The following is a 26,479-nucleotide window of genomic DNA, read 5'->3' as shown; positions in this document are numbered from 1 at the left end:
TTGTATGGCTCTCATGGAATTACATTTTAAAATATGTGGCGTTCATGGCTCTCTCATCCAAAAAGGTTCCCGACCCCTGCCATATAGGTTTCAAGTGTGCAACTCAATAAAACATCATCAGCACACTGTATCATGCACCTATCACCCCAAGTAAAGATCTTTCTATCTCCATTTTACCCCCTTTGTCCAATTTCACCCACTCCTCACCTCCCTCTCCCTCTGGCTATAGCTACACTGTTGTCTGTATGTATATGTGTGTGTGAATATGTATGTGTATGTGTGTGTGTATAAAATGTTTATGTGTGTGTGTTTAGCTAATCCTTTCATATTCTTTCATCCAAACCCCAACCTGCCTCCCCTGTGACAGCTGTCAGTCTGTTTCATATATTCATGTCTCTGTTTCAATTTTGTTTGTCAGTTTATTTTGTTCATTAGATGCCACATATAATTGAGATCTTCTGGTATTTGTCTTTCTTTGACTGGCTTGTTTCACTTAGCATAATAATCTCTAGGTCTATTCAAACTGTTGTAAAAGGTAAGATTTTCTTTTTATTTTATGACTAAGTAGTATTCCCTTGTGTAAATGTACCATATCTTTTAATCCACTCATCAATTGATGGGCAGTTGAAAATACTATGAACAGCCATATGCCAATAAATTGGACAACCTGGGAAAAATGAATAAATTCCTAGAAACATACACTCTTTCAAAACCGAATCAGCAAGAATCAGAAAACATGAATAGACCAATTACAACTAATGAAATTGAGCAGTAATCAAAAACCTTTCAGCAAACAAAAGTCTTGGACTACATGACATCACAGGTAAATTCTACCATCATTCAAAAAAGAACAGACACTTTCCTTTTCAAACTATTCCAAAAAATAAAGAGAGAAGACTCCCAAATTCTTTTTATGAGGCCAGCATTATCTTAATTCTACAACTGGATAAAAACACTACAAAGAAAGAAAATTATAAGGCCAATATCCCTCGTGAATATAGATGCTAAAATCCTCAACAAAATATTAGTAAACTGGATCCAGCAATACATTAAAAATATCATACAAATTTACATTATGATCTCCTCTAATCCAAACAAACCATAAAACTAGGTACAATTATTAATTCCATTGTTCAAAGAAAAAATACCATAACCATATTAGAAATGAGGAAGTAAAACATATAATTATCTTTAAAGTGATCATTAGATTCAAAATTAAAATATTTATGGATCTATATATAGATAATAATTATGCATATCTTTATATATTCTATAACAATTAAAAAAAGTGGGTTATTAAAATCTAGGCTCATGGAAGCAAAGCTCAAAATACATCTTCAAGAAGTTGATTTGTTGAGCAAAATATTGTCTTAAAAGTTAATGCTATGTGCCCTGGCCAGTTGGCTCAGTGGTAGAGTTTCTGCCCAGTATGTGGAACTCAGGTTCGATTTCTGGTCAGGGCACACAGGAGAAGCGACCATCTGTTTCTCCACCACTCCCTCCATCTCTTTCTCTCTCTCTTCCCCTCTAGCAGCCATGGCTTGAATGGTTCAAGTAAAGTTGGCCACGGGGCTGAGGATGGTTCCATGCCTTGCCTCAGGTGCTAAAATAGCTCCGTTGCCATTGCCAAGCAATGGAACAGCGGCCCACACAGGCAAAGTATTAGCTGGTAAGGGCTTGCCAGATGGATCCCGGTCGGGATGCATGCAGGAGTCTGTCTCTGCCTCCCAGCCTCTCACTTAATAAAAAAAGAAAGTCAAGGGAATGATGTAAATACTCACAATATAGTATATCAATATAGATAGATGATTGGACAGAATCAAGTTAATTATAAAATATGCATTCTCTGACTTCAAGAGCTCAAAATAAAATGTTTTATCTATAATATCAAGGAGATAAATTCTTTTAAATGTTTTAAAACTTCCTCTTATTATGTTTTTCTCCTATTATATTTAGATAGTGTATTTTCTTTTTAAATAATGAGATAGAGAAGGTTTGGTTTGAAAAAAGATGAAGTGATAAGAAACATATTTGATCATTTAATCTCCAAGCCAAAAGATCTGGTCATTGATAAGTCACAACAGGTAAAGGAAAATGAAGGGTTTAGGTAGAATTGTTGATCCCATCAACTTCAAGATTAATACATTCTGAGATCCTCTGTAATTGGAGAGTTAGCCTGGCTGGTGTTGAGTGAAATGTATGTTTAATAGCAGGATACAGAGCTGAGCTGTCATAATATATATCCTGATTAGCATACAAATATTTTCAGGTTCAATGTGTAGCTGAATTCACTTTTCCTGGTATAAAGCTAATTATATCAAAAGAATAAAGACCTTTTCCTTGTATTTGGTTTGGGTTACCATAGGAATGAAGAAGGTAATGTGGGTGAACCTCTCAAGAAAAAATTACTTTTTATTCTTCAAGGAAAGAGAAAAAGTAATAAATACTTCTGTATCTTTATATTGAGTGGGCTTTTCCTATTTCCCTCAATCAACAGTGAGGTTCCCAACCTCATGAGGACTAAAAGGATTCAGTTATTCTTTTTTTTTTTTTTTTTTTTTTTTTTTTTTTTTTTTTTTTTTTGTGAGACAGATAGATAGGGACAGACAGAAAAGGAGAGAGGTGAGAAGCACCAACTCTTTGTTGTGGCAAATTAGTTGTTCATTGATTGCTTTCTCATATGTACCTTGATGTGGGGGGGCTACAGCAGACTGAGTAACCCCTTGCTCAAGCCAGTGACCTTGGGTTCAAGCTGTTGAGCTGTGCACAAACCAGATAAGCCCATGCTCAAGCCAGTGACCTCGGGGCCTTGAACCTGGGTCCTCTGCATTCCAGTCCGAGGCTCTATCCACTGCACCACCACCTGGTCAGGTGGATCCCGTTATTCTAAAAGGAGTTAGCAGCAACTCAAGTGAATAGATTTCACTTACAAGTCATCTTGAAGACCTTGCTTTGCCATACTACAAATCTAGGGGTCCCCAGACTTTAACACTGTAAGAGTAAAGATAAGGCTCTTTTAGTATTGCAATGCTCACAGAAGATATGAAACAGTGGAAAGAGGAAGGAAAAAAGACCCCTTATACTAATACTCTAGCCACAGATTTTAGCAGGCAATGGAGGATGATTTAAATGGAATGTCATTCAAGTTTTAAATGGGTCAGGCATTTACTAACCAGATAGACTGGCAAAGTAGCAACATCTAAGGTAGTATTAAGACATTTACTACCCAGTGTTAAGAAATATTTAAGAGATTATTGCTATAAGAGTATTCATTAAAGAAAATCAAAATAATTTATGTTTTCACCACACTATGAGAAAAATGCTTAATCAATTAGTAACATAGTAGAAATCCTGACTGCTTTATATTCCTTTTAAATGTATATTATTGAAACCATACCACCCTAAAATTACATTATTATTTCTAGTCTCTCTCTTTTTCACCACTATAAAAAGATTAAAAGGAAAAGTCATTTAGAATGTAATTCAATATTTTTGAGAAATATATGAATTATGTTTTACTATGGTAATATGTTTAAATCACTGAGTACTAAGTATATTAAAATTTTTTATAAAAATATAAAAGTCATAAAATGAATGTAAAATTACAAACAACAGAGAAGATGATTATATTTTAACTCTGGATATTATTGATATTAAATATTACTATTAAAGGCTATCTATATTGCTATGTTTTGTTCATATAAAATTTATTAATAAGAGAATAAAATAAAGCAAATACATTAAATAAATGGCTTAAAATATATTATAAACATTTTCATTCCCATGCTTTAATGTTCTGATAATAATATTGTAGATTTGAGAGCACATACCAATATTAAATTTTTAATCACAGATTTTACACTGCTGATGAATTGAATGTCTAAAATTAGGCAGAATTAGGTATAATAAATCAGGATCAATAAATATAAAATCTTAAGTCAGTTCAACTGATAAAATTTTAATTATATTATCCTGACAACTCAATGTTATTCAAATTTTTATAACTCAATATAATATAGTTAAAGAATTAATTTATACATTAAAAAGGTATCAATTATAAGAATGAATAATGAATTATTATATTGTACATAGACAGCTACAAACTTATTATAATTTAGTATCACCATCTATTATAAAAGTGAGTTGGTGGGTTTCATTAAAATAAAAGTTTAGAGTCTTATGTTGCAAGCACATAACATCACTGTATGAGTATTATATTAATATATAAAAGGAATCTTATCACAGTGACTGGATGCTTGGGTTTCTGAATTAGCCTGTCTGAGCTTGACTGTCAGCTGAGTGTTTTACTAATTCTGCAACCGTGGGATAATTATTTAACCTCTCTGAGCCTCGAGTTCCTCATCTGTGAAATGGGGAGAAATATAGGACTTTCTTCATAGAGCTCTTGTGTTTATTTTAAAAAACAGCTTGGCATTTTGTATTTCTTTTTTTTTTCTTTTTAGTGAAAGAAAGAGAAAGAGAGAGAGAGATAGAGAGACAGAAAGGAAAAGAGATGAGAAGCATCAACTCATAATTGTGGCACATCAGTTGTTCATTGATTGCTTTCTAATATGTGCCTTGACCAGGGGGCTACAGCCAAGCCAGTAACCCCTTGCTCAAGCCAGTGACCTTGGGCTGATGTCTTATTCACTGAGCCATTGCGTCGTTAGGCTGCATTTTGTATTTCTTTCAAATATATTTTATATTAGTGAGACCATACAATCCTAAAGTTACATGATTAATTTGCATTCTCTTTTCTTTAGTTGCTATAAGAAGATTAAAAGAAAAAGTACTTTCTTTAAAAAATAAGCAAATAGGCCCTGGCCGGTTGGCTCAGCGGTAGAGCGTTGGCCTGGCGTGCGGAGGACCGGGGTTCGATTCCCGGCCAGGGCACATAGGAGAGGCGCCCATTTGCTTCTCCACGACCCCCTCCTTCCTCTCTGTCTCTCTCTTCCCCTCCCGCAGCCGAGGCTCCATTGGAGCAAAGATGGCCCGGGCGCTGGGAATGGCTCCTTGGCCTCTGCCCCAGACGCTAGAGTGGCTCTGGTAGCAGCAGAGCGATGCCCCTGGTGGACAGAGCATTGCCCCTGGTGAGCGCGCCGGGTGGATCCCAGTCAGGCGCATGCGGAAGTCTGTCTGACTTGTCTCTCCCCATTTCCAGCTTCAGAAAAAATACAAAAAAAAAAAAAAAAAAAAAAGCAAATACACAAAAATTTAATATACAAAGTACTATATAAATATTTATACTACATATTTACACTATATAAATAACATATAAGTACTATATAAATTATTATAATTAATGTTTTATATTGACCTTCTGACCTCAAAAAAGGGACTACAGGGGAAAATACAAACACAGTGTTATATTAGGTTTCTTTTTTACTTTCTTTTTTTGTTTTTTGTTTTTTTGTATGTTTCTGAAGTGAGAAGCAGGGAGGCAGAGAGACAGACTACCACATGCGCCCAATGGGGATTCACCTGGCATGCCCACTAGGGGGTGATGCTCTGCCCATCTGGGGTATTGCAACTGAAGCCATTCTAGTGCCTGTGGCAGAGGTCATGGAGCCATCCTCAGTGCCTGGGTCAACTTGGCTCCAATGGAGCCTTGGCTGTGGGAGGGGAAGAGAGAGAGAGAAAAAAGAGGGGGAAGGGCGGAGAAGCAGATAGGCGCTTCTCTTGTGTGCCCAGGCCGGGAATTGAACCGGGGACATCCACACACCTGGCTGACATTCTACCACTGAGCCAACTGGCTAGGGCCTTAGGTTTCTTTTTAAGTGTTTTAAAAATTCATATATTAAGTATAAGTCCTAAGAGAAAGAGGAAGTCACTGCCTGTCTCTGAAATTATCTTTAATACTTATTGTAAGGTCGGTAGATAATGGGGAAAGGTCAGGCCCGGGAACTTTGGCTAGGACCGCCCACAACCAAGCAGGCCAAAAGAAACTTCCCAGGAACCCATTGGAAAAAAGCGACTGTCTGCCAGCCAGTGAAATTTCACCACCTCATATTAGCTCGACCACCCTTGGGACCCTTTAAATATCTCCCATGCGGGTCACCACTTGCGACTTCCCTGGCCTCCATCTTTCCTCGGGGCCAGGGAACCTCGCCGGGTGGGATGGGATGCATGCTCTGTACTCAATAAAGCCTTTTACTATTCCACACTTCATGGCTCTGACCCCTTCCTTCCTTCTCGGCAGGGAAAAATACCTTACACTTATATTTTAAAAGTCTCAATTTATACATGTTTCATTTTAGGATTTCTTAAAGCTTAGTAAAAGCTATGAATGTATACATTCTCAGTTGAAATGGAGTATATCCAGATTCCTAATGAATATTAAAATAGAAACCCAGATTCTCTGGATTACATGAGAAATCTAAATTTAATTCATAAATACACTATCTCCTCAGTATCAAAAAGCCCAGTAAGTTACTGCAATGTTTCACTAAAGATAATAATTAGACCATAAAGTAAGGGAGGGAAAGGAAAAACTCACACAGGAAGTGTTCATTAAAATTCACTGTGAGATATATGTTCTAAAATTGAACTTCATTAATATATTTTATTATTTTTTGAAAATGTGAAAACTTGAATAGGAAAGATGAGATAATTGACTGTATGTCTATACAAAGAGAAATTTTTTTCAAGAGTTTTTGTCTTATAATAAAACAAAGTCATGGCTTCAGTCACTAACATTTCAAGATCAGTAGTATCATATATTAGCAATAAATTGACATATTTATTTATTGATATTTATAATTAAAATAACAATGTTTCCTGGCTCACTATCAACAGGCCAATATTTTTTAGAATTACACTGAGTTACAATTACACTGACTCTTTATAACATATGACTACAGGGCTGATAAACTGTGGTCTTTTCAATGCTGGGAGTTGACATACTTTAAGAAATATATTCTTTAAAGGTTTATTTTTTCAACTTAGAAGATCCACAAATGTTTACATTAAAAAAATAAGTTAGGAAATTAATAACTTTTTTATGCTTTTGCCAAATGTGTTTTGATAGGTTGAATTGCTGTTATACTCTTTCTCATACCATATGGTATCATCACCTCTCGTTTCAACAATTTGCAACAGAAACATTCATCATATCCCATCTGTGAATAAATACCTTATTCTAAATGGCTTGTAAGAATAACTATAACATTAAAAAGCATGACTGAGTATTTAAAACATGTCTGTATTTACTAAAGATTCCAATAAATGAAATCAAGAGAGGCAATGAAACACAATCGGAACCGGACAGCCCTAGTTGACTCACCTCCAAAGTGAAAGAAGTAATCTCACTAGCATTTGTTTTGGAGTTGAATGGAACCAAGGAAAAATAGTCTACAGCCCCTAGGTTATCAATTTGTAGGAACCACTAAAGAGAGCTCTGAATTCTTGAATCTATCATTCATATGGAACAGTAAAAGTCCACTGTAAGAAAATCACCCTGCATAGATAGTGAACAAAAGCCAATTAGTTGGACAGTGAGTAGGCCTAATTAATGACTCAAGATCTCTATTTCAAGTTTGTTTTCAATACAGAAGCCCTGTGAGGTAATGTTGTTCCTAATTAAGTTTGTTACTACAGTATTAAATGTATCTTAAAATTATGTCAATGAAAAAAATTAAGAAATGTTATAGAAAATTTTGTTTATATATAAAAAGCTCTAAATAGCAAAATAGGAAATCTTAACTCAATCACATTTTAGGCCAAAAGGTAGTCTCAAGAAAGTACTAAGAATCAACAACAAATCAGAATGTATTCTCTCATGAAAATAAAATTAAATTAGAAATCAAAAATAAAATATGCATTTTATTTATATATCTGCTGCTACATCCCAAAAAAGTCTCCAGCCCCAAAACATTTTACAAATATAATTTTTAATATTCAAGTAACAAATAATTCTTTTCTCATACAGGTTAGGACTAAATAGAAAAGAAGAAAAACAATTTATGAGACTGCTGCAACTTGCCAGGTATAGATTAAGTGAATGAAAAATAAATTATATTTTCCTTAAGAACTTAGTAAAAATCCCATATAAGGTGCTAAACAGCAAAATACATTGGTACATAAATATCATGACTAAGATTTATTATATAATGGCAAGAAATTATGTATATTAGAAAAACTTTAACAAGTGATTCTGAAATTTCTGTGAACGGATAGTAAGTCCATGAGTGTAATGTAACTTCATAAGAGACACTCAGAATGGAAGGACTTCCTCGACCACAAATTAAACATGTTCTGGTAGCAATATGGTAATAGTGAAGGAACAAAGTGTACGTCCATGGGACAGATGAGAGGGCACAGAAACAGAGATTTGATATGGGATTGCTTGGCAGCACAATTTTGGGGGAAAGGACAGATTATTTAGCAAACGATGTTGGAAATATGGCTCATTATACAAAGCAAACAAAATGTCTTCTGAAGAGATTAATGATCTTAATGTAAATTGTAAAATTCTAAGGCAAATAAAATGTAAGAAATAAAAATAAATCAAGGAAAAATAAATTTTCTACTCCTAGTTTAAGAAGCTTTCTGTTACAAGACCTCAAAGGCATATACCAGAGGAAAATGTTGATAATTTAAATTCATGTATTTCTCTTTAACAAAGAAAATATCAATAGAAACATGACATTCTGGGAGAAGATATAATGCAATGGCAAAAGCATTCAAATTGATTATTAGAAAGTAAAAGAAAAAAATACAGAAAAAATAACAGAGAAAATAAAAACATTTTAAAAAGATAGAAAATCTAGTAGAAATAAATGGGAATACTTTTACCAGCAGAGGTCCTGTGAGTATTAACTGAGATGTTGCATATTTGCTCTTTCATTATATTGCATTATGAAATGTACTGAATGAGAGAGAGATCTTGCAAGTTTAGAAACCATTTCACAGCTAATCAAACATTTGATAAATTGAAAGAATGCAGAAAAATCAGAGAACTACATCAACAATGACTATTATAGAGAAATTCCATCATTTTTTATTTATATCTTGATAATATATTAATTATCTACTAATGTCAGTTCTTGTGCTGATAAATTTTTATTTTTTATGCTCATGGTTTGTTTTCTTTAATCACATAATTAAAAAGTGTTAAAATATAATTTTAGACTACCAATCTAAGTTCAGAATTGAAAGGAGTTTTGCACATTGAAGTGTCTGATATAAAATAGCAACTTTCCATATTATTTTAGAATGCAGACTCAAATAGCACATTGTATAATAGTGTCAGGACTTTTGAAGACAGACCTTTTAAAAATACATAATTATATATAGTGGAAAAATTCAGCAACAACTGGCACTCAGCTAAGAGAAAATTAGATTAGGAAATATTCAAGGGTGGATTGAGCAGTTCAAGACACCTAACATACCAATATACTGTCTGTACTTTTTAATTACAAATCCAGTAATTTAATACATAGTCTTTTATGTAAAGTAACAATGACTTAACTTACATGCTTATAAAGATTTTAATATGAAGAAAAAATATTTTATAACAAAGTAACACTTCTGTTCACTCCTAGAAGAATGAGAAAGTTGAAGTCTGAAAAGTATTACTTTTTTGCTGTTTTTACTTAAATAAAGTATTCATTGCCTTGGAATTAGGGGAAAATGGTATGTATCCAGAGTAAGTTAAGTTTTTTAGTTCATTTGAATAGTTTATGATCTTAATTTGCCAATCAATGATGATCTTTTTATTACCTTTAATCATAGAGTGCTTTAGTTTACTGAATTGGAATATAACCCGAGCTATGGTTCTCAGTAAGATCTATGTATCTTGGTATTGTCTAGAATTTGTGGAGAATATGTATGTATCTTAGGCAGCGCGTAAATAGTGCTGTCACCCATCCAGATGACTTTTCCATAGCTACTGGGTAGAACTCTACTGACCAAGCTGATAATTGACTATGAGAAGATAGTAAGTAATGAATTTGGACAACAAAAATGGCTACAGGCTATTCTTTCCATTTATTTTAACAGTTCTTTGTATATTTCTCTCTTTTATATTCACCTTTCTATTTTACTTATTGACTTTATTAGGGTGGCACTAGTCAATATAAATATACAGGTTTCAAGTTCCCAATTATATAGCACATCTCTCTATACCATATTGTGTGTTCACCCATCTAAGTCAAGTCTTTGTTCATCCCCATTTATTCCCCTTTTACTTCCTTCACCTCCCCTCTCCCGGCAATCACCACCCTGTTGTCTGTGGCTATGATTTTAGTTTTGTCCTTTTTTGCTCTATCCATCCACCTTTCTCTCTCAGTCTCCCTGCCCCTCCAGTTAGCTGTCAGCCTGCTCTTTATGTATGAGTCTGTCTATATTTTGCTTGTTAGTTCATTAGATTCCACATATCAGTAAAATCACATACCTGTCTTTTTCTGACTCGCTGATTTCACTTAGCATAATGACCTCCAGGTCCATCCATGCTGTCACAAAAGGGTAATTTTTTTCTTTTTTATAGCTGTGTAGTATTCCATTGTGTAAATATACCACAGCATTTTTATACATATATTTACTAGTGGGTATTCGGTCTTTGTATATCTCTTAATCGAAACCAACTTTCCACCATTTTAGTTTTCTCCTAAAAACTCCACCCTGTCCTTTGAATTCACGGTTCAATATCAACAAATTCCCCTACATCCTAAAATTTAACCTTGGTCTGTCACCTTCATGTTCAAAGTTAAAATTTCCCCTGCTGATGGTGCTTTCCATGAAGGTTACACAGACTCTGGTATAGCCGATCCTGGGCTATGACAAGATAGGTTCTGTAGGTTTGTTGTTAAGTTGAATTTGTATGTAAGTTGGAACAGTACATTTATCTATCAAATGTATCTTAGACAGATGTTTGTCTTAACATAGTATTTATTTTTTTGTGCATATAAAATTTAAATATTTTCAAACTTGCAGAACTGCTTATCTTGTTTATAACTTGGGGACTGCCAGTATTGATTCTCTTACAACCTTCAGGAGGTAGAAGTATCATTGAAAAGTTACAACTTACCCTTTCTCAAAAATCCCGCTCCCTTGAGGTTCCTGCCGTCAGCTTTTATTTTTGTGATCTACTAACATCACTAGACTTTCTGGTCTTCTGTCTATTTTTCACTATCGCCCCAATCAAGTTCCTCCTTTTCTCCTTGGCCAGCCTAGATCCTATGACCTCTTACTTTCTTACACCCCCTCCCCCTTTAATGACTTGAAAAAATGTCCAACAATCCTGGATATATGAACCTTATTCAATAATACTACACAACCATGATTACTGAAGACATTCTAAATTCATGACAACAAATTTCTAATGGCACTTAGTAATGTCTGACAAGCTAACTCTACTTCCCTACATATCATATACTCCCCCCCCATTCTCTATAACAATTATGTCACATATTCCTTTAATTCCAAACCACTTTCTTAGCCAAAACCCCTTAACTGAATATTACCTCTTATTTCCTTAAACAACTAGAAACAATATGACAGTTGTAAATGTATTAGTGTGCTGTCCAGAGCTCACAATCCTTTGTACCGCTCTTGAGGTCATTCCTCCAGAGGCTCTAGGCTCAGCTGCTACAGGCTTGTCCCTGTGACATACCAATGATTGTCCTTGAGCACTTGAGCTGCCCTGGCCATGTAGCCACTCAATATCAAAATAAAATCAGATCAAATCAAATCTATACACTGTTCACTCCAAACTTAAATCTCCAATTTTCACACTTCCAACTGCCCATTCAACATTTATAATGTAATGTTTGGTAAGATTTTCATAGTTATGTTGCAATTTAACCCCCTTTGACCAACTTAATGTGGTTTTTTTCTAGTTTCCACATTTCAATAATAACTTCTCACCCTTCCAGTAATCCAAGCCAAAATCTTAAGAATTGTACTATGCCCCTTTCTCTTATAGTCTATGTGAAACTAATAAGCAAATTCTGTAAGTTCTATCTTCAAAATATATCCAAAATTTTAGCACTTCTCATTTATTAAGTATATTAATGAATTATTAAAGGATAAAATAAAAGTTCATAAATTAAAAATGAAATAAAATATGTAAATTATATGAAACAAATGTTATATAGTTATAATTATTTTAAATTTCTTCTACTCTTATGAAAATTAGTAAATTATCATTTTGGGGGTAAAAAACTAGTCTTATAAATAGTTTATATTAATTCTGCTGTTGTTTGTTCAATTACTTTAGAAATGTTGGGTTCATAAAAATTTCTGATTTTCAAGCTTTCTCAAAGTCTGTATTTTATGTAGCATATAAAGAAATCTGAGTCTAAGCAATATACATAGAATGAAGGAGTTGCTAATTTTTTTATTATAAAAAATACTTTTCTCTTAGGTATTGTTTTAGCCTTTCTCAATCTTAGACTAAAATTGATTCCCCTAAATTTGATATAAACCTGATTATGTTAGGAAAAACTGAAACCATTATTTGATCTCAAGGTATAATGCATAGCAATACAATGTGCCTGTGATGGTCATTCTTCAAACTTGTTTTCACAAATGTAGCTCACAATGTACAAAGCACACCGAATACAGTGATGTATAAAACACCTGGTTCCTAGAAGACTCCATGAGGATTTGAATGCATTAAAAAAAAAAAAGAAAGAAAAAAGAGATCAACCCTTTTCTATTTAAGAAAACTTAAAACTAGAGCCACGATGAGTTTTGCAACAATACTTGAAGAATACTCAGATTTGTGAATCAATGACTAATATTTATTTTCCAAAGAAGTGATTATTAAATGCTGAAATTAATCAGCAAAGGACTATTACTTTAGAAAAAATCTTAATTTGTGCGAAGCAAATCTAGTGATGTCATAACACACAGAGCTCCAAAATGTGTTGTTTGGACTCTATTACATTTCAAATACACCTGGATCATTTAAGATAATGTTACAGCAACTTCCAGTGATGTTTACTCACAGACCAAGGAAAGGGAGGAAGAATGGAGAAAATGAGGTAAAAAAGAGATGATATGCATTTTCAGAATTTTCTTAAATATCATTTTATCTTATTACATTGAATAAAATAAATCTGTTAGAGGTTCTCTTTCCAAGAACTGAAATGTTTGTGGTGTGTATGGGCATTGGGAAGTATAAAAAAAAAAAAGATTTGGAAAACACATCTTCAGAAAAGTGTGTTAATCTAAAAATATTTTTACAAGAGAGGTGGCAGTTTTTCTTTTTTTAATTTTTATTATATATATATATATATATATATATATTCTTAAGTGAGAAAGAATGAGGCAGAGACAGACTCCGGGATGCTCACTGACTGGGATCCACCCAGAAAGACCCTACCAGGGTGATGCTCTGACCATCTGGGGCCATTGCTTCATTACTTGGTAACTGAGCTACTTTAGTGCCTAAGGCAAGGCCACAAAACCGTCCTCAATGCCTGGGGCCAACTTGCTCCAACAGAGCCACGGCTGTGGGAGGAGAAGAGAGAGATAGAGAGAAAGGAGAGGGGGAGGGGTGGAGAAGCAGATAGTCACTTCTCCTGTGTGCCTCACTGGGAATTGAGCCCAGATATCTACATGCTGGGCTGACACTATACCACTGAGCCAACCAGTCAGGACCAAGTGGCAATTTGTAAACACACCTCTAAATATTTCAAATAATTTGAAATCTGTGAAACTTTCATTTGCACTTAGATGTTTGATGGTAGAGGTAAACTATAATACAATTGAGGACAGATGTAAGCTATTTTTTTTTAACTTACATGGCTTATATAAACTATATTGAGCTACTCTTTAAAAATGAAAATTTATATTTTATAATTTTATATTACTAGCTAATATATTGAAAAGAAGGATAAAACACTGTAAGTATTTTCCTCAAAACTAATCCAGAAATCTTTGAAGTGGGTGATTATTTTTATTAAAATCAACTCAGAATTAGAACTATTGTTCTCATAAAGGTTCAAACTCATTTAAAGATATTTCTCTGACTACAGTATAAAGATAATATATTTTTAAAAGCAGATGATAGGTATATCAATATATTATAATAATAATATAATATGATAATATAGACTATATTGATATAAAGTAGAAGAATTAAAGCATTAAAGTATTCTTGTGAGATTGTTGCACATTTCATGATTATATCAATTTGCTTTTCTGCTTTCAAATTTATAGAACCCTACTACCTTTAACTCTATAGTGGACTAATCTACTACTAGTCAAGCTGAATGTAATTCTGACTTAATTATTACTCCCAATATTTATAAACAGTCCTCAAAATATATAAATTTACCTTCTAGAGGAACAGACTAAGTTATTATGAAGACTGGTAAGGTAAAACATCTTCTATTAGTCCCTGAAGCTATTCAGAAGCCTTCGTAGATTTCTTTACATATGGTGGTTATGTAACCAAGTTCTCTAAGGACATTTCTTTTTTTTTTTCCTTCAGAACAAGCTACAGAACTTGGTATTTATTAATCAAATGAGCACTTTTCTCCTGGAGCCAATTTTTCATAAGAGGATAAGTTCAGCCTTAATAAAAAAAGTAATATGCCATGCAAATTCTTAATGATACCATATGGTAAACAAAGCCAGTCAAATTTTAATGGAATTTTGATGAGAGGCTGAACAAATTTCATGATAAAAAGCACAAAGAACCAAAGCAGCACTCTGTGGTTAAAAATAATGAAACCTTCCTATATGGGCACTAAATTCTGTGCTGTATGCTTTACATATAAGATTGCATTTCTTGTAAAACTCTACTAAGTAGATACTATTCTCAATCCAGAGATACTGAGACTGAGTGCCAGGATGTGACTTTCAAGGTCAAAGAATTATTATAAGACTGAATAATAATTCAAACCCAAGTGTGTCTGACACTAAAGTTATTCTTCATCTCTACTGTCTGCCTTTAGCAATTATTGAGTCCAAGGAAGAAAGAAGGAAAGCAAAAGGTGTTTTCTTTTCATTTCTTACTTTTTTTTAATGTAATTAATTAATTTTTTTTTTTTTGAGAGAGAGGCAAGAGTAAGAGAGACAAGAACATCGAGCTGTTCCAGTATGTACCCTGACTGGAGAATCGAACAGGCAATCTCTGTACTCTGGGACGACACTCCAACCAACTGAGCTATCTAGCCAGGGCTTTGAAAGGTGTTTTTTTAAATCATCTGATAATGTGTTTGCTAACCCACCACTCAAGTAACACTAAATTAATGGGAGAAACCAGAAATAAAAAACCCCAAAACATACATAGGCCAAAATCAGAAGTCTGGAAATAGAAGTCAGTCTGTGGAAAAGGGCAAAGTGGAGACAGGAAATGAGAGCCAAGTAGATCCTTGTCCCTCCATATAGACACAATTTTCTTTCTTAGCCCTATAAGCCTTTATGATTACTTTTTATTCTTCAATGTACTTGTTATGTTATTAATTATATTTTCCAATAGTGGACCTAGTTGATAACTGAAGAAATATCCATTTTTCTTTTGCAGGTAAATGTTAAGACTGCTCTAAATGCTGCTCAAGAATTAAAGCTTTATATATCATAACACTTCTGTGATACCATAAGTTAATTTTGTGCTGGTAACAAGTAAGTCATTGTTTTATTCATATTTGGATACATATTTTCAAAAGTAGGTTAGATTTTTGCTATGATTTCTATAGCTCCAATTTCAACTTGTAGGAAATTCAACCAAACGACTCTTTGATCAGGAGCAGGGGCAGGGGCAAAGATCAAAGGGTTGGAATTACTTTATTTCCCCAATTATAATTACCTATTTTGATGAAAAAGAGACAAAGGACAAACAAACAAACAGCAAGGAAAAATATATTGTTTAATTTTAATCACTTTTTTAGTGAAATTTAAAAACTGACATACCTCATTTCCTCTTTAATTATATTATGTAATTCACTCAATTTGTTTATTTTTCCCCCAGTGTATAGCATTAGTATAGTAATGAGCAAGCCAAATGAATGTTCTATACTTAACATCAAAATGTGTTTATTATAATGACAGTGAAGTAAATTTGGAATTAAAACGTAATTCGATTATTTTTTTAAATGATAATTAAATTAGTTACGGTAAATTGGAGTCAGCCAGGCATAGTGTTAGGGAAGAGACCATCAGTAGAAACACAGCAGGGATAAAACATGAAGCCAAAGACTACACATCTAGAACATCCAGAGGGGCACATTGTTTAAAAAGAGGCTGAAGAAAGAAAGGGGCAACCAGTTCAGGAAGCTTAGTGAGCTACGGTAGAAGGTCTAGACTTCTGTGTAAGAGTAACAGGAAGCCATTGAAAAGTTTTACCCAAGAGAATTGCATGGTAATGTTTAAACAATTCAAGAGATCTCTCTAGCTGATGAAGGCAGGGGCAAAGATCAATATGGGGAAAGAATTTAGGAGACCACTGCAGTGGCTCTGTAGAAGTTGTTGGTGGCCTAAAAGGAACCAGTGGCAGTGAGTTAGGGAGAAGCAAACACATTTTAGGTATAGGGGATTTCTAGGGGTGAAAGAACATATATAATAAAATCAACTGACTTGATAAATGAAGGAATTAAGTTAGGCCTTATATTATATTCTTTTCTCTTAATAAACTAAACAAAGTGTTCTTATTCACTACTTTATAAAACTATCGAAAGCAAAAGCAAGTAAACATTTTTAACTTTTATGCCTTCTCTCATGTAGTCAAAAAAAGACTTTCCAAATAAGTAATGTTTCTACCTTTAAAATAAATATTCCCACATCATTCATATCATTTAAAAATCCAAATCCTTGTTTTTTCTTTTTATTTATTTTTTTTTTTTTTTTTTTTTTTTTTTAGAGAGAGAGGAGTGAGAGAGACAGAGAGAGAGAGAAGGGGGAGGAGCAGGAAGCATCAACTCCCATATGTGCCTTGACCAGGCAAGCCCAATGTTTCAAACCGGCGCCCTCAGTGTTCCAGGTCGACACTTTATCCCACTGTGCCACCACAGGTCAGGCCGAAATCCTTGTTCTTGTTAAAATATTTAAATGCCAGATTTTGTGTTTTGCTTAATGTTCAAAATAATTATTCCCTTTCTTAAATTTTTTCCTTTTCAATTTTGTCCCACTGATTTCTTTATAAGCACTTCTTAAATAGTTAATATATTTTAAATATAATAAAACATCCTTCAGATTCTTGAAGTTCTAAGAAATATTTTTTTATTATTATTATCTCTCTTCAGTGGTCCCCTCTATACTGTGGATGACCATCTTTCTTACTTCATAGAGAAGAATAGGCAAAAATCCCTCAATTTCCTGCCCTCACCTGGTTCCACTAACATATCTTCATCACACCTATTATTTATTTTGTCCCATCTCAGCAGTAAAGGGTCCTTTTTCCCAGCTTCTGGTAATTCTGGAAGCGTTCTTTATGAAATCTAATGGAGTGGAATTACTCTACCACTGCTCTGGTTCTCATTCCCTGCAATTCCTCAGGTCACAAGTGTAACAACAATATTTCAAACCACTCTATTCTTGGTTCTTTCCCATTAGTATATCTATATTCATGTTTCTTCCATCTTAAAACCACCTTCTCTCCCCCTTCTAACAAAGTACCCAATTATTGATTTTTTAAAGAGCATCATCAAAGGCTGTTTATATTCCTCTGCTTATTTGATGTTTGAGTATGTTACGTTATTATGCTCATTTTAAACAGGGTAGGAAGGCTCAGCAAAGCTAAATAAACTTTCCAAAGTTTCTAAATTATGAAGTAGTTTAGACAGAATTCTAATCAAGATAGTCTTACTTAAGGCTTTACTTGGAAAGCTAAAGCTTGGTGCCATCAATGCCACCAAATGTAATTATTTCTTTTTGTATGTTTACTTTTCTAAACTGTAATATCATAAAGATTTGATCCATATTACCTAAAAAAATGCATATGAATAATGAAAGAACAACATGATCTTTTAAAACATGTGAATGCACTAAGTACATGACCCTTTTCTGATTTTAAGTTGTTTGAAGACATTACATAATTATCAATGTATTATTTGCTTTTTTTATGATAGTACTTTAAAAATATAACATAAATAAGTATTACTGGTATATTCTTTTATACTACAGAAAAATAGATACAAAGATATAATTTATACTAAAGTAAGTAAAAAGTACTATATGATAAAGAAAGCATTTTATTCAATTTACCCAACTTCAATTTTATCAGGATCATATAGTCCAAGGAATTAACACTACAGTTTAGAAGGGGAGTCTATTTGCACATAAATCAACAATATAATGACTATTATCTCAACTAAGTGATATTAAGACCTAGAAAAAACTGTTACTTGCTATAGATAATTCCTAGTTCATTCCATTTAGACAGATTATTGCTTCACCAAAATTAACCACTTAATGTCAATGCACTTTTGTCACTAAAGTCTTTAATGTATTAAATTAGTTAATTCTGTAAACATTCATTGAGGATCTAATATGGCCAAGGAATTATGATCAGGCTCAATGTAGAAAGATGGAAAATGAGTGACATAGCTGTTCTCTGAGGCAGTTCAAGGAGAATGTCGGTAGCACATGAAAGTCACAGGTGACCTCAGGAAACTTCTGAAAGTACATTTATTTAAATGCAAACATTTAACCAAGTTAACACACTGGCAAATTATATACAGATGCAATTAAATATATAACATATTAATGACTAAATTACATCTCAGCACAACTGTCTTTCTTAAATGTCATAGACTCTAAAAGAAAAAAAAAGATCAATTTTGGGGTTATATTGAGAAACCATATTGCTTTTCAGAAAATATAAATTAGCTTCTTTGTCAGTGTATCTAAAGGAAGTATTACTAGTGTGGAAAGTAAAGTGAATATTTTCATCTCTCTGCCTGGCTAGGGTTTTCTGCACATAAACAAGTAGTATTTGGTTTAAAAGACAAACCTGTAATGTTAAAAGATGACTAACTGAATAAATATGAAACATCTGGAGGGGTTTATTTCCCAGGAGGTAAAATGGTTAACATTTCAAAGGGGGGTGGGGTATAAAGCTTGGAGCCATATATTTATATTCCAAAGGATTTACAGCTGGAAGTTGAAGTTTCTCTTCCTCACTCAGGAGAAAATGAGGGCGGGCATGTGTATCACAACTCCCACACAAATGCCCAGATTAATAAATAGGGAGCTCCTCTCTGTGGTCTAGAATCCCCCTTCTGGTACGTAAGAGGTCCCTTTCTGCCTCTCTCCACATTGCTCTGCAGGAGGACATGGAATGTTGGGAACTGGTGTTCTTATTGCTCTAAGAAATAATAGTCTACCTGGATCCAGAAACTTTGCACTTGCTTTCAGAACAAAATAAATAAATGTATATATTAAAATATTATCATGTTTTAAATCAGAGTTTAGGGAGGTTTCTTTGAAGACAGAGCTTCATTATACTCATTTTCAGGAAGATCAGGTTACCTTAATAATCAATAAATTATCTTCTTCAGTCAAGACAACACAGTGATTTTAGCAATTTGTCATAAAATTTCAATACAATTAAAAGTAGGAATAGTTTAGTGTATCAAAGTAAGGCAGCCTAAAAAAAAAAGGGAAAGAAAAATCACTTACTTGATATTATCAAGACAGCCCGATTCAGGTTTCAGAATGGCAGTATGATGAAACATTTTATATAAAGCAATCCCAAGGAAGATTACATTAAGCTGGAATGTAAAAGGTACTGTTATGGAGCGTAACTGGAGTAGAGAAAAAGTAAGTCTATTCAACATAACAGATGAATTGTCCTGGGAAATTAGCTCTCACTACACTTTTAAAGGAATTGGATCATAGATGATTGCCTAGACTTTAAGTAAAGGCAAGAAGCCAATTTGGGGAATCGGAATACCAATGAGGTACAAAGCACTGTTATGCCAAGTACTCACAAATACTAAAATCAATCTATTTTTGAACCACCAGATCAAAAGGATTATAAAATTCTGGCTAAATTCTAATGTTAAAACAAACTAGGATTAGAGCAGAAGGAACCTCTAATGAGTTTCTTATATTACAGGAGCCAGAGAGAACATATGATTTAAAACAATACAACCCAAAAAGCTCCAGTGTAAATTCCATATACATATATATATGTATATATATATATATATTCACACATATATATACCATATTGAAAACCACATGTCAAACTGCCTTTGATTGCCTGATTTGTTCATATATTCCAGAATTTGGGATTGGTGGGACTAGGAAAATCCAATTCTAAGTTCCACAGACGTTCTCTTAATAATACAGGGTTGTGATCTTTTATCAAATTCTAAGTCTGAAAAATGAAAGTTTAAACAAAAATATTGGGTAGCCAGACAACATGACTTGAACCAAACCCATATGGTGGGAGAATCTGATTTGAATAGACATAAGGCTCTTTATGTCTTTATTTTATTTGTTTTTATTTTTTTTATTTTATTTTTCTATTGAAATATGACTGTTTAGTTCCAGGTGACAGCATCATCCCCAATGTATTGGTTGATATGTTTGATTTGTGGCAACTACTAATTTCCCACTACAGATAATTATAAAATGTGTAATACATGTACCACATTACCTTTAGAAAATCTGAAAAATGTCTGAATTTTAAAACACACCTGGCCCAAAGGACTTCAGAAAATGAATTGAAAACCTATACTTGATTCCAAATAAAGACTTTTTTTTTCAAAGAACAGATAACAAGTTTTTATTTTAAATTCTTAAGTTTGTAACTGATACTAACAATTCTATCTAAATAAAGATTGAGAATTCATATTTGAAATCAAGATATTATGCATCTAAAAAAACCAGAAATAAGTATGACTCCAGAATGTTTGTTTGTGGCATTTTTTCATGAAATTGTCTTAAATTTTAAAGTTTTCAAGATTTATATAAGAAAAAAAACAAAACTGTAAGGAATAATAAGCTATTTTGCCACTTTTTCAATTTCTGGTTCCATTCATAATTCAAATTATTCAAATAAAGAAGAATGGAAAGCCTGACCAGGCAGTGGAGCAGTGAATAGAGTGTCAGACTGGGACGTAGAGGACCCAGGTTCAAAACCCTGAGGTCATCAGCTTGAGCATGGGCTCACCAGCTTGAGCACGGGGTTGCTGGCTTGAGTGTGGTATCATAGACATGACCCCATGTTTGCTGGCTTGAGTCCAAGGTCGCTGGCTTCAGCAAGGGGTCATTCACTCTGCTGCAGCCCCTTGCTCAAGGCACATATGAGAAAGCAATCAATGAACATCTAAGGAGCTGCAATGAAGAATTGATACTTCTCATCTTTCTCCCTTCCTGCCTGTTCTTATTTGTCCCTCTCTGTCACGAAAGAAAGAAAGAAAGAAAGAAAGAAAGAAAGAAAGAAAGAAAGAAAGAAAGAAAGAAAGAAAGAAGGAAGGAAGGAAGGAAGGAAGGAAGGAAAGAAAGAAAGAAAGAAAGAAAGAAAGAAAGAAAGAAAGAAAGAAAGAAAGAAAGAAAGAAAGAAAGAAAGAGATGGAAGGAAGGGAGGGAGGGAGGGAGGGAGGGAGGGGAGAAAGAGAGAAAGGAAGGAAGAAAGGAAGGAAGGAAGGAAGGAAGGAAGGAAGGAAGGAAGGAAGGAAGGAAGGAAGGAAGGAAGGAAGGAAGGGGAAAGAAAGAAGAAAGAAAGAAAGAAAGAAAGAAAGAAAGAAAGAAAGAAAGAAAGAAAGAAAGAAAGAAAGAAAGAAAGAATGAAAACATAATAATGATGGCCAAACTTAAAGTCATCACTATTTAAAAACCTATAGAACCAAGTGGATTGTTAGATTAGGGTCCTCAGAAGCCATAGAAGAGCATAAACTTGCAAATACATGTTTTCTTATCCCAGTGGTTTTGAACAAGTATTTTACAAATATAAAAGTAGACTATAATGTCTGTCTAACTGCTTTAGTTATGTAGGGTCAACTAAGTACAGGCTTTCCCCAAATTAATCTATGTAAATGAAAAACAGTCAGTACAGGTATAGTGAAAGTTTTATTTCTTGACCTGGAAAACACATAGTTAATTAGGCTCTCTTACCATAATTATCAAGGTCGCTGGTCCTATAAAACTCCAAATGAAGTAGGTGTCAAGTCGGAGCCAACATCTGCAATGAAACACAAGGGAGAGAAGGCATTCAAGGACTGGGTATGGGACATACATCAAGAGTGAGCCAGTGACAGAGAAGAATGTGAGCTGCAAAGCATTCCACTGGGAGACAGGAAATATTACATTGCTTGTTCATTTAAATGCTGAATTACGTGCCCAATTTCTGACAGCACTATTGATGGAGTAAGATAATTACCCCTGGAGGAAGCAGGAAAAATGGCACTGGGCCTATTTGCTAAGGCCTTTTGTCTGTCATAGAAACCTTAAAAAAAAAAAAGAAAGAAAGAAAAAGCCATACACACAGCCATTAAATAGAGTAGCTTTAAGCTATCCTTTCCTCTCCAATTATGGTGCTACATAACCTGTCTATCAGCTGTCAGGCAAAGTGACATTTCCCTGTCAAGAAGATCTCAGGAAATTCTGTACAAAGAAGAAATAAATTTGGTATCAGAAGACTGAAGTTTAATTAGGTTGGGCAGCCAACCTTTGAGAGTTCTCGAGTCTTAAAAAGTGCATTGTTACTGCTAGTGCTTCTGGGGTTGCAAATGATCCTTAGCATCTCATGAAGTTGATTCATGACCCAAAAGTAAATTATTAATCACTTAATTTCAGTTACATTTAATACTCCCCCAATTCCTAAAGCCTCTGGGAAATTACATTTTCATTTTTTGGGATGACAGGAAGACAAAATGGAAGTGACTACTTATGAGAAAGATTAATGTAAATTTTGAACAAATTACATTTGATGTTAAAAACCATATCTTGAATTATTTGGCATTTTGCTATATCTGAGGCATAATTTAAAACTAAAACATCTCCAGTTAAAGCTATCCAAGAGTGGTTTGCTAAGTGGTTTAAAATTGCACATTTGTAGTATGCAAATATAGTGTGTTTTTTCTAAAAATGTTATTTTAGTCTTAGGAATAATGGAATTCTAGAAAAGCTCTGAAGAAAGGAATTCATAAATATCCATCAATAGAAAAATAAGTAAATAAAATACTTTCAATTCCTATGATGTAATTTTACAAAGCAGTTAAAAGGTAGAAGCAGCCCTGGCCGGTTGGCTCAGCGGTAGAGCGTCGGCCTAGCGTGCGGAGGACCCGGGTTCGATTCCCGGCCAGGGCACACAGGAGAAGCGCCCATTTGCTTCTCCACCCCTCCGCCGCGCTTTCCTCTCTGTCTCTCTCTTCCCCTCCCGCAGCCGAGGCTCCATTGGAGCAAGGATGGCCCGGGCGCTGGGGATGGCTCTGTGGCCTCTGCCCCAGGCGCTAGAGTGGTTCTGGTCGCAATATGGCGACGCCCAGGATGGGCAGAGCATCGCCCCCTGGTGGGCAGAGCGTCGCCCCCTGGTGGGCGTGCCGGGTGGATCCCGGTCGGGCGCATGCGGGAGTCTGTCTGACTGTCTCTCCCTGTTTCCAGCTTCATAAAAATGAAAAAAAAAAAAAAAAAAAAAAAAAGGTAGAAGCAAATATTATTAGGATAGATTATAACACATTTAAGTGAAAAAGTAACATGAATAATTTATACCACATACCTTTGAAGCATATGTGTGTGTGTGTGTGTGTGTGTGTGTGTGTGTGTATATATATATATATATATATACACATACATACCTAAAGTAATACACTTTTGACAGATATCTATATGTATGTAATTTTTTTAATCAAAAGCGGGAAAAATAACCAAACTCATTTAGTAGTTGCCTCTCACATGAGAATAGGATTAGGAGTGGACTAAAGGGGGTGTAGCCATATGTTTTATTTTAATAATTCCTGAAAGCAATGTGCCAAAATACTAACAGTTTTAACATCTGAGTTATTGAGATAATGATGGTTATGCATTTTTTAAACTTTTCTGTAACTTTAAAATTTATAAAAGGTTCAAAGCTGGATTTTTAGGCAAAAATGTCCAAATTCCCTGAAAAAATCTATTTCAAAACAAAATATGGCTGCCTTCTATTAAGTTAAATATATGTAAACTAATTATAACAAATAAAATATTTGAGCTCTAATAAGAACTGACTACAAGTTCATGTTTTTATACAGAAAGATAATTTTTATATATTCAAAATAGACATAATAATCCTATTGCAAAAACAAGTACTATTATATTAGAGAAATAATCAATACTTAACCCTTAGTCTTTGAGTAATTGTTTTTCTTTTTTTTTTTTCAAAAAAGTTAAGTTATGGTAAAGAAGAGTGTGGTACTTCCAAGAAGTGGAAACAAACCAGAGAACTTAAGGTTGAAATATGAAGACTGTCTTCTAGTTTGTTACCACCCTAATAAAGGTGTGTATGGCCAGAAAGGAGATCAGAGCAGGGAAAATATTCATGGGTCTCTATAAGTTTTCAATAGAGACCAGAGTTTCCCTTCAAGATCAGAACAGTAAAGGAAAAGCATAAAGCATGGACATTTTTCCCCATTAGAAAACTAACACACACGTGAATGTTGCTGAAAGTATAACCTGATAAAATAATAATAACACATTTAAGAAGGAATGGCAATAGAACAGTCCCTGTTCTTTGTAGGTCAAACATGTTTTTAGACCTGATCTGGAAACTAAAACACGTTTTCAGCAAATGCTTTTTTAAAGGAAAATGTGTCAAGAAAATGGTATTCTGCAGTTTAAAGACTTCTTAGAAAATAATTTTAATTACATGATTACAGTGCCTTGGCCTACGTAGGGGATTTCAAATTATAAATCATCTCACAAATGTTTTGCTCAAGTAATGTAAATTTTAATAAAATCATTAAATTTTAGTGTTATAATGCTTTACTTTCTGAAAACAGTCACTGCTTAGCAAATGTGTTATTTGGAAATTAATATGCTTTTGGCATAGTGATCTCTACATGTGAAAGTGAAATCACTTTAGAAGTTATTATTGTTATTCTTTAGGAAAATTCTTCAACATCTATTTGCTACAATAGATTTAAATCCCCTTTGGAATTAAGCAGTGAAAGAAGCAATATGAAACACTTAAAATGTACTGAGTAAATCATCCAGCCCTGATAGCTGCCTGGGCTTGACTATCTTCTGAAAGGCAGTGTGGCAAGGATCCCTTTCCTAATTTGATTGCCATATGGCCACACCTGCTGTTGTTTTTGGCCACATGCTGGCTTTCTCAAAGCTTTCTGTATTTCCTCTCTTTCTTATTAACTACCTTAAAACTTTGCATGATTCTTTCCCTGAGTTCTCTGTGTGGATGTTAAAACAATTGACTCTTGCTTGAAGGTGAAGGAGGTGTATATGACATGTATGTTACATTATACCGGGGTATGTATTACGTACCTAGGCACATACATCCCACTTCATAGTATACTATAAACCCAGGCTATTCAATGCCACTTAGATGCGATGCAAAACCACTGATTAAGGCAAGACAAGGCCAGATTAGTAAAACAAACTCTAGAGGAACACTTTATTGCATTAAGCACAATAAAATTCAGCTTGCAAATAACAAATAGACCCACTATTTAAGAAATGGATTAATCTGAAAATTGCCTTTATTCAATAAGCAACATTTAATTTGTTAAATAATTAATTTTAATAGGCCATTCTAATTTAATTTTTAAGATATGTCTGTTTCTTTTTAAATAAAATTGTCAATGTGTATGAGCTATAATTTATGTTTATAGTAGTACTGTAACAAAAGAGATGACTTGAAGTTGAAAAAGCAAGTGAATTTTGACCATATTATATGTTTATTTGAAGCAATACTAAAAATATCTTATGATATATCACATATACCTGGAATTCAAAGAAGCACTTGTAATATACCATAAATCTTGAGTTTTTTTAAAAATATTCTAATATAAAGATGTCATTAAGATTCTTTTTACATCATTTTCCAAATTATAAAAGCACATATACTATTATATATTATGAATTCTTACTGAAGTAACACAAGTTTATTAGTTTAACACTGAAGTAATAAAGCTAATCCACAAAGAAATTGTATTATTCTTTTCCAGACTTATTCTTTTACAAAATATAAGAAACATCATCACAAATTAAATGGCAAAGATGTTGATATCTAGGTCAATCTCTCATAAAAATATCAATTACTAATCCTTACTCAAAATGGAGAATTTCTAAAGTTTGTTCCCTTCTACTAGTAAACTACTCCTATTTTATTATCAGTCATTAATATATGATGATTCATATTATCATAAATGATAATATAAATTATCATATTATCATTTGGTAATGATAATACCAAATGATATTATACAAAATAAAAATGGTTAGGTCAATTGCCCCATATACATATATAAATGTCACCCAAAAATGTATGTTTACAATTCTTTTAGATACTAGTAACAGGACCAAAATGCAGTTCCCTATTCAAAGTTCTCATGTTTAATGTAGTACCATTAAGATGCTTTGGGACACT

At 33.7% G+C, this 26,479-nt stretch overlaps 1 protein-coding gene across 5 annotated transcripts in view; it reads right to left on the bottom strand.

Moving 5' to 3' along the window:
• ADGRL3 (adhesion G protein-coupled receptor L3) overlaps nt 1-26,479 on the bottom strand; it is an 838,394-nt gene that overhangs the window by 55,642 nt on the left and 756,273 nt on the right. For all 5 annotated transcript variants that reach the window (XM_066386326.1, XM_066386327.1, XM_066386329.1 and 2 more), the window contains 2 exons: nt 22,015-22,081; nt 19,570-19,661 (listed from right to left, as the gene is read on the bottom strand). In XM_066386326.1, the coding sequence (XP_066242423.1) occupies nt 19,570-19,661; nt 22,015-22,081 (159 nt within the window). The remainder of the gene's footprint in view (nt 1-19,569; nt 19,662-22,014; nt 22,082-26,479) is intronic.

This window comes from Saccopteryx leptura, chromosome 5 (assembly GCF_036850995.1).
Source record: "Saccopteryx leptura isolate mSacLep1 chromosome 5, mSacLep1_pri_phased_curated, whole genome shotgun sequence".
In the NCBI taxonomy this organism is placed as follows: Eukaryota; Metazoa; Chordata; class Mammalia; order Chiroptera; family Emballonuridae; genus Saccopteryx; species Saccopteryx leptura.
Note: the sequence above shows the minus strand (reverse complement) of the source record. Positions and strands in the feature narration are given on the sequence as shown.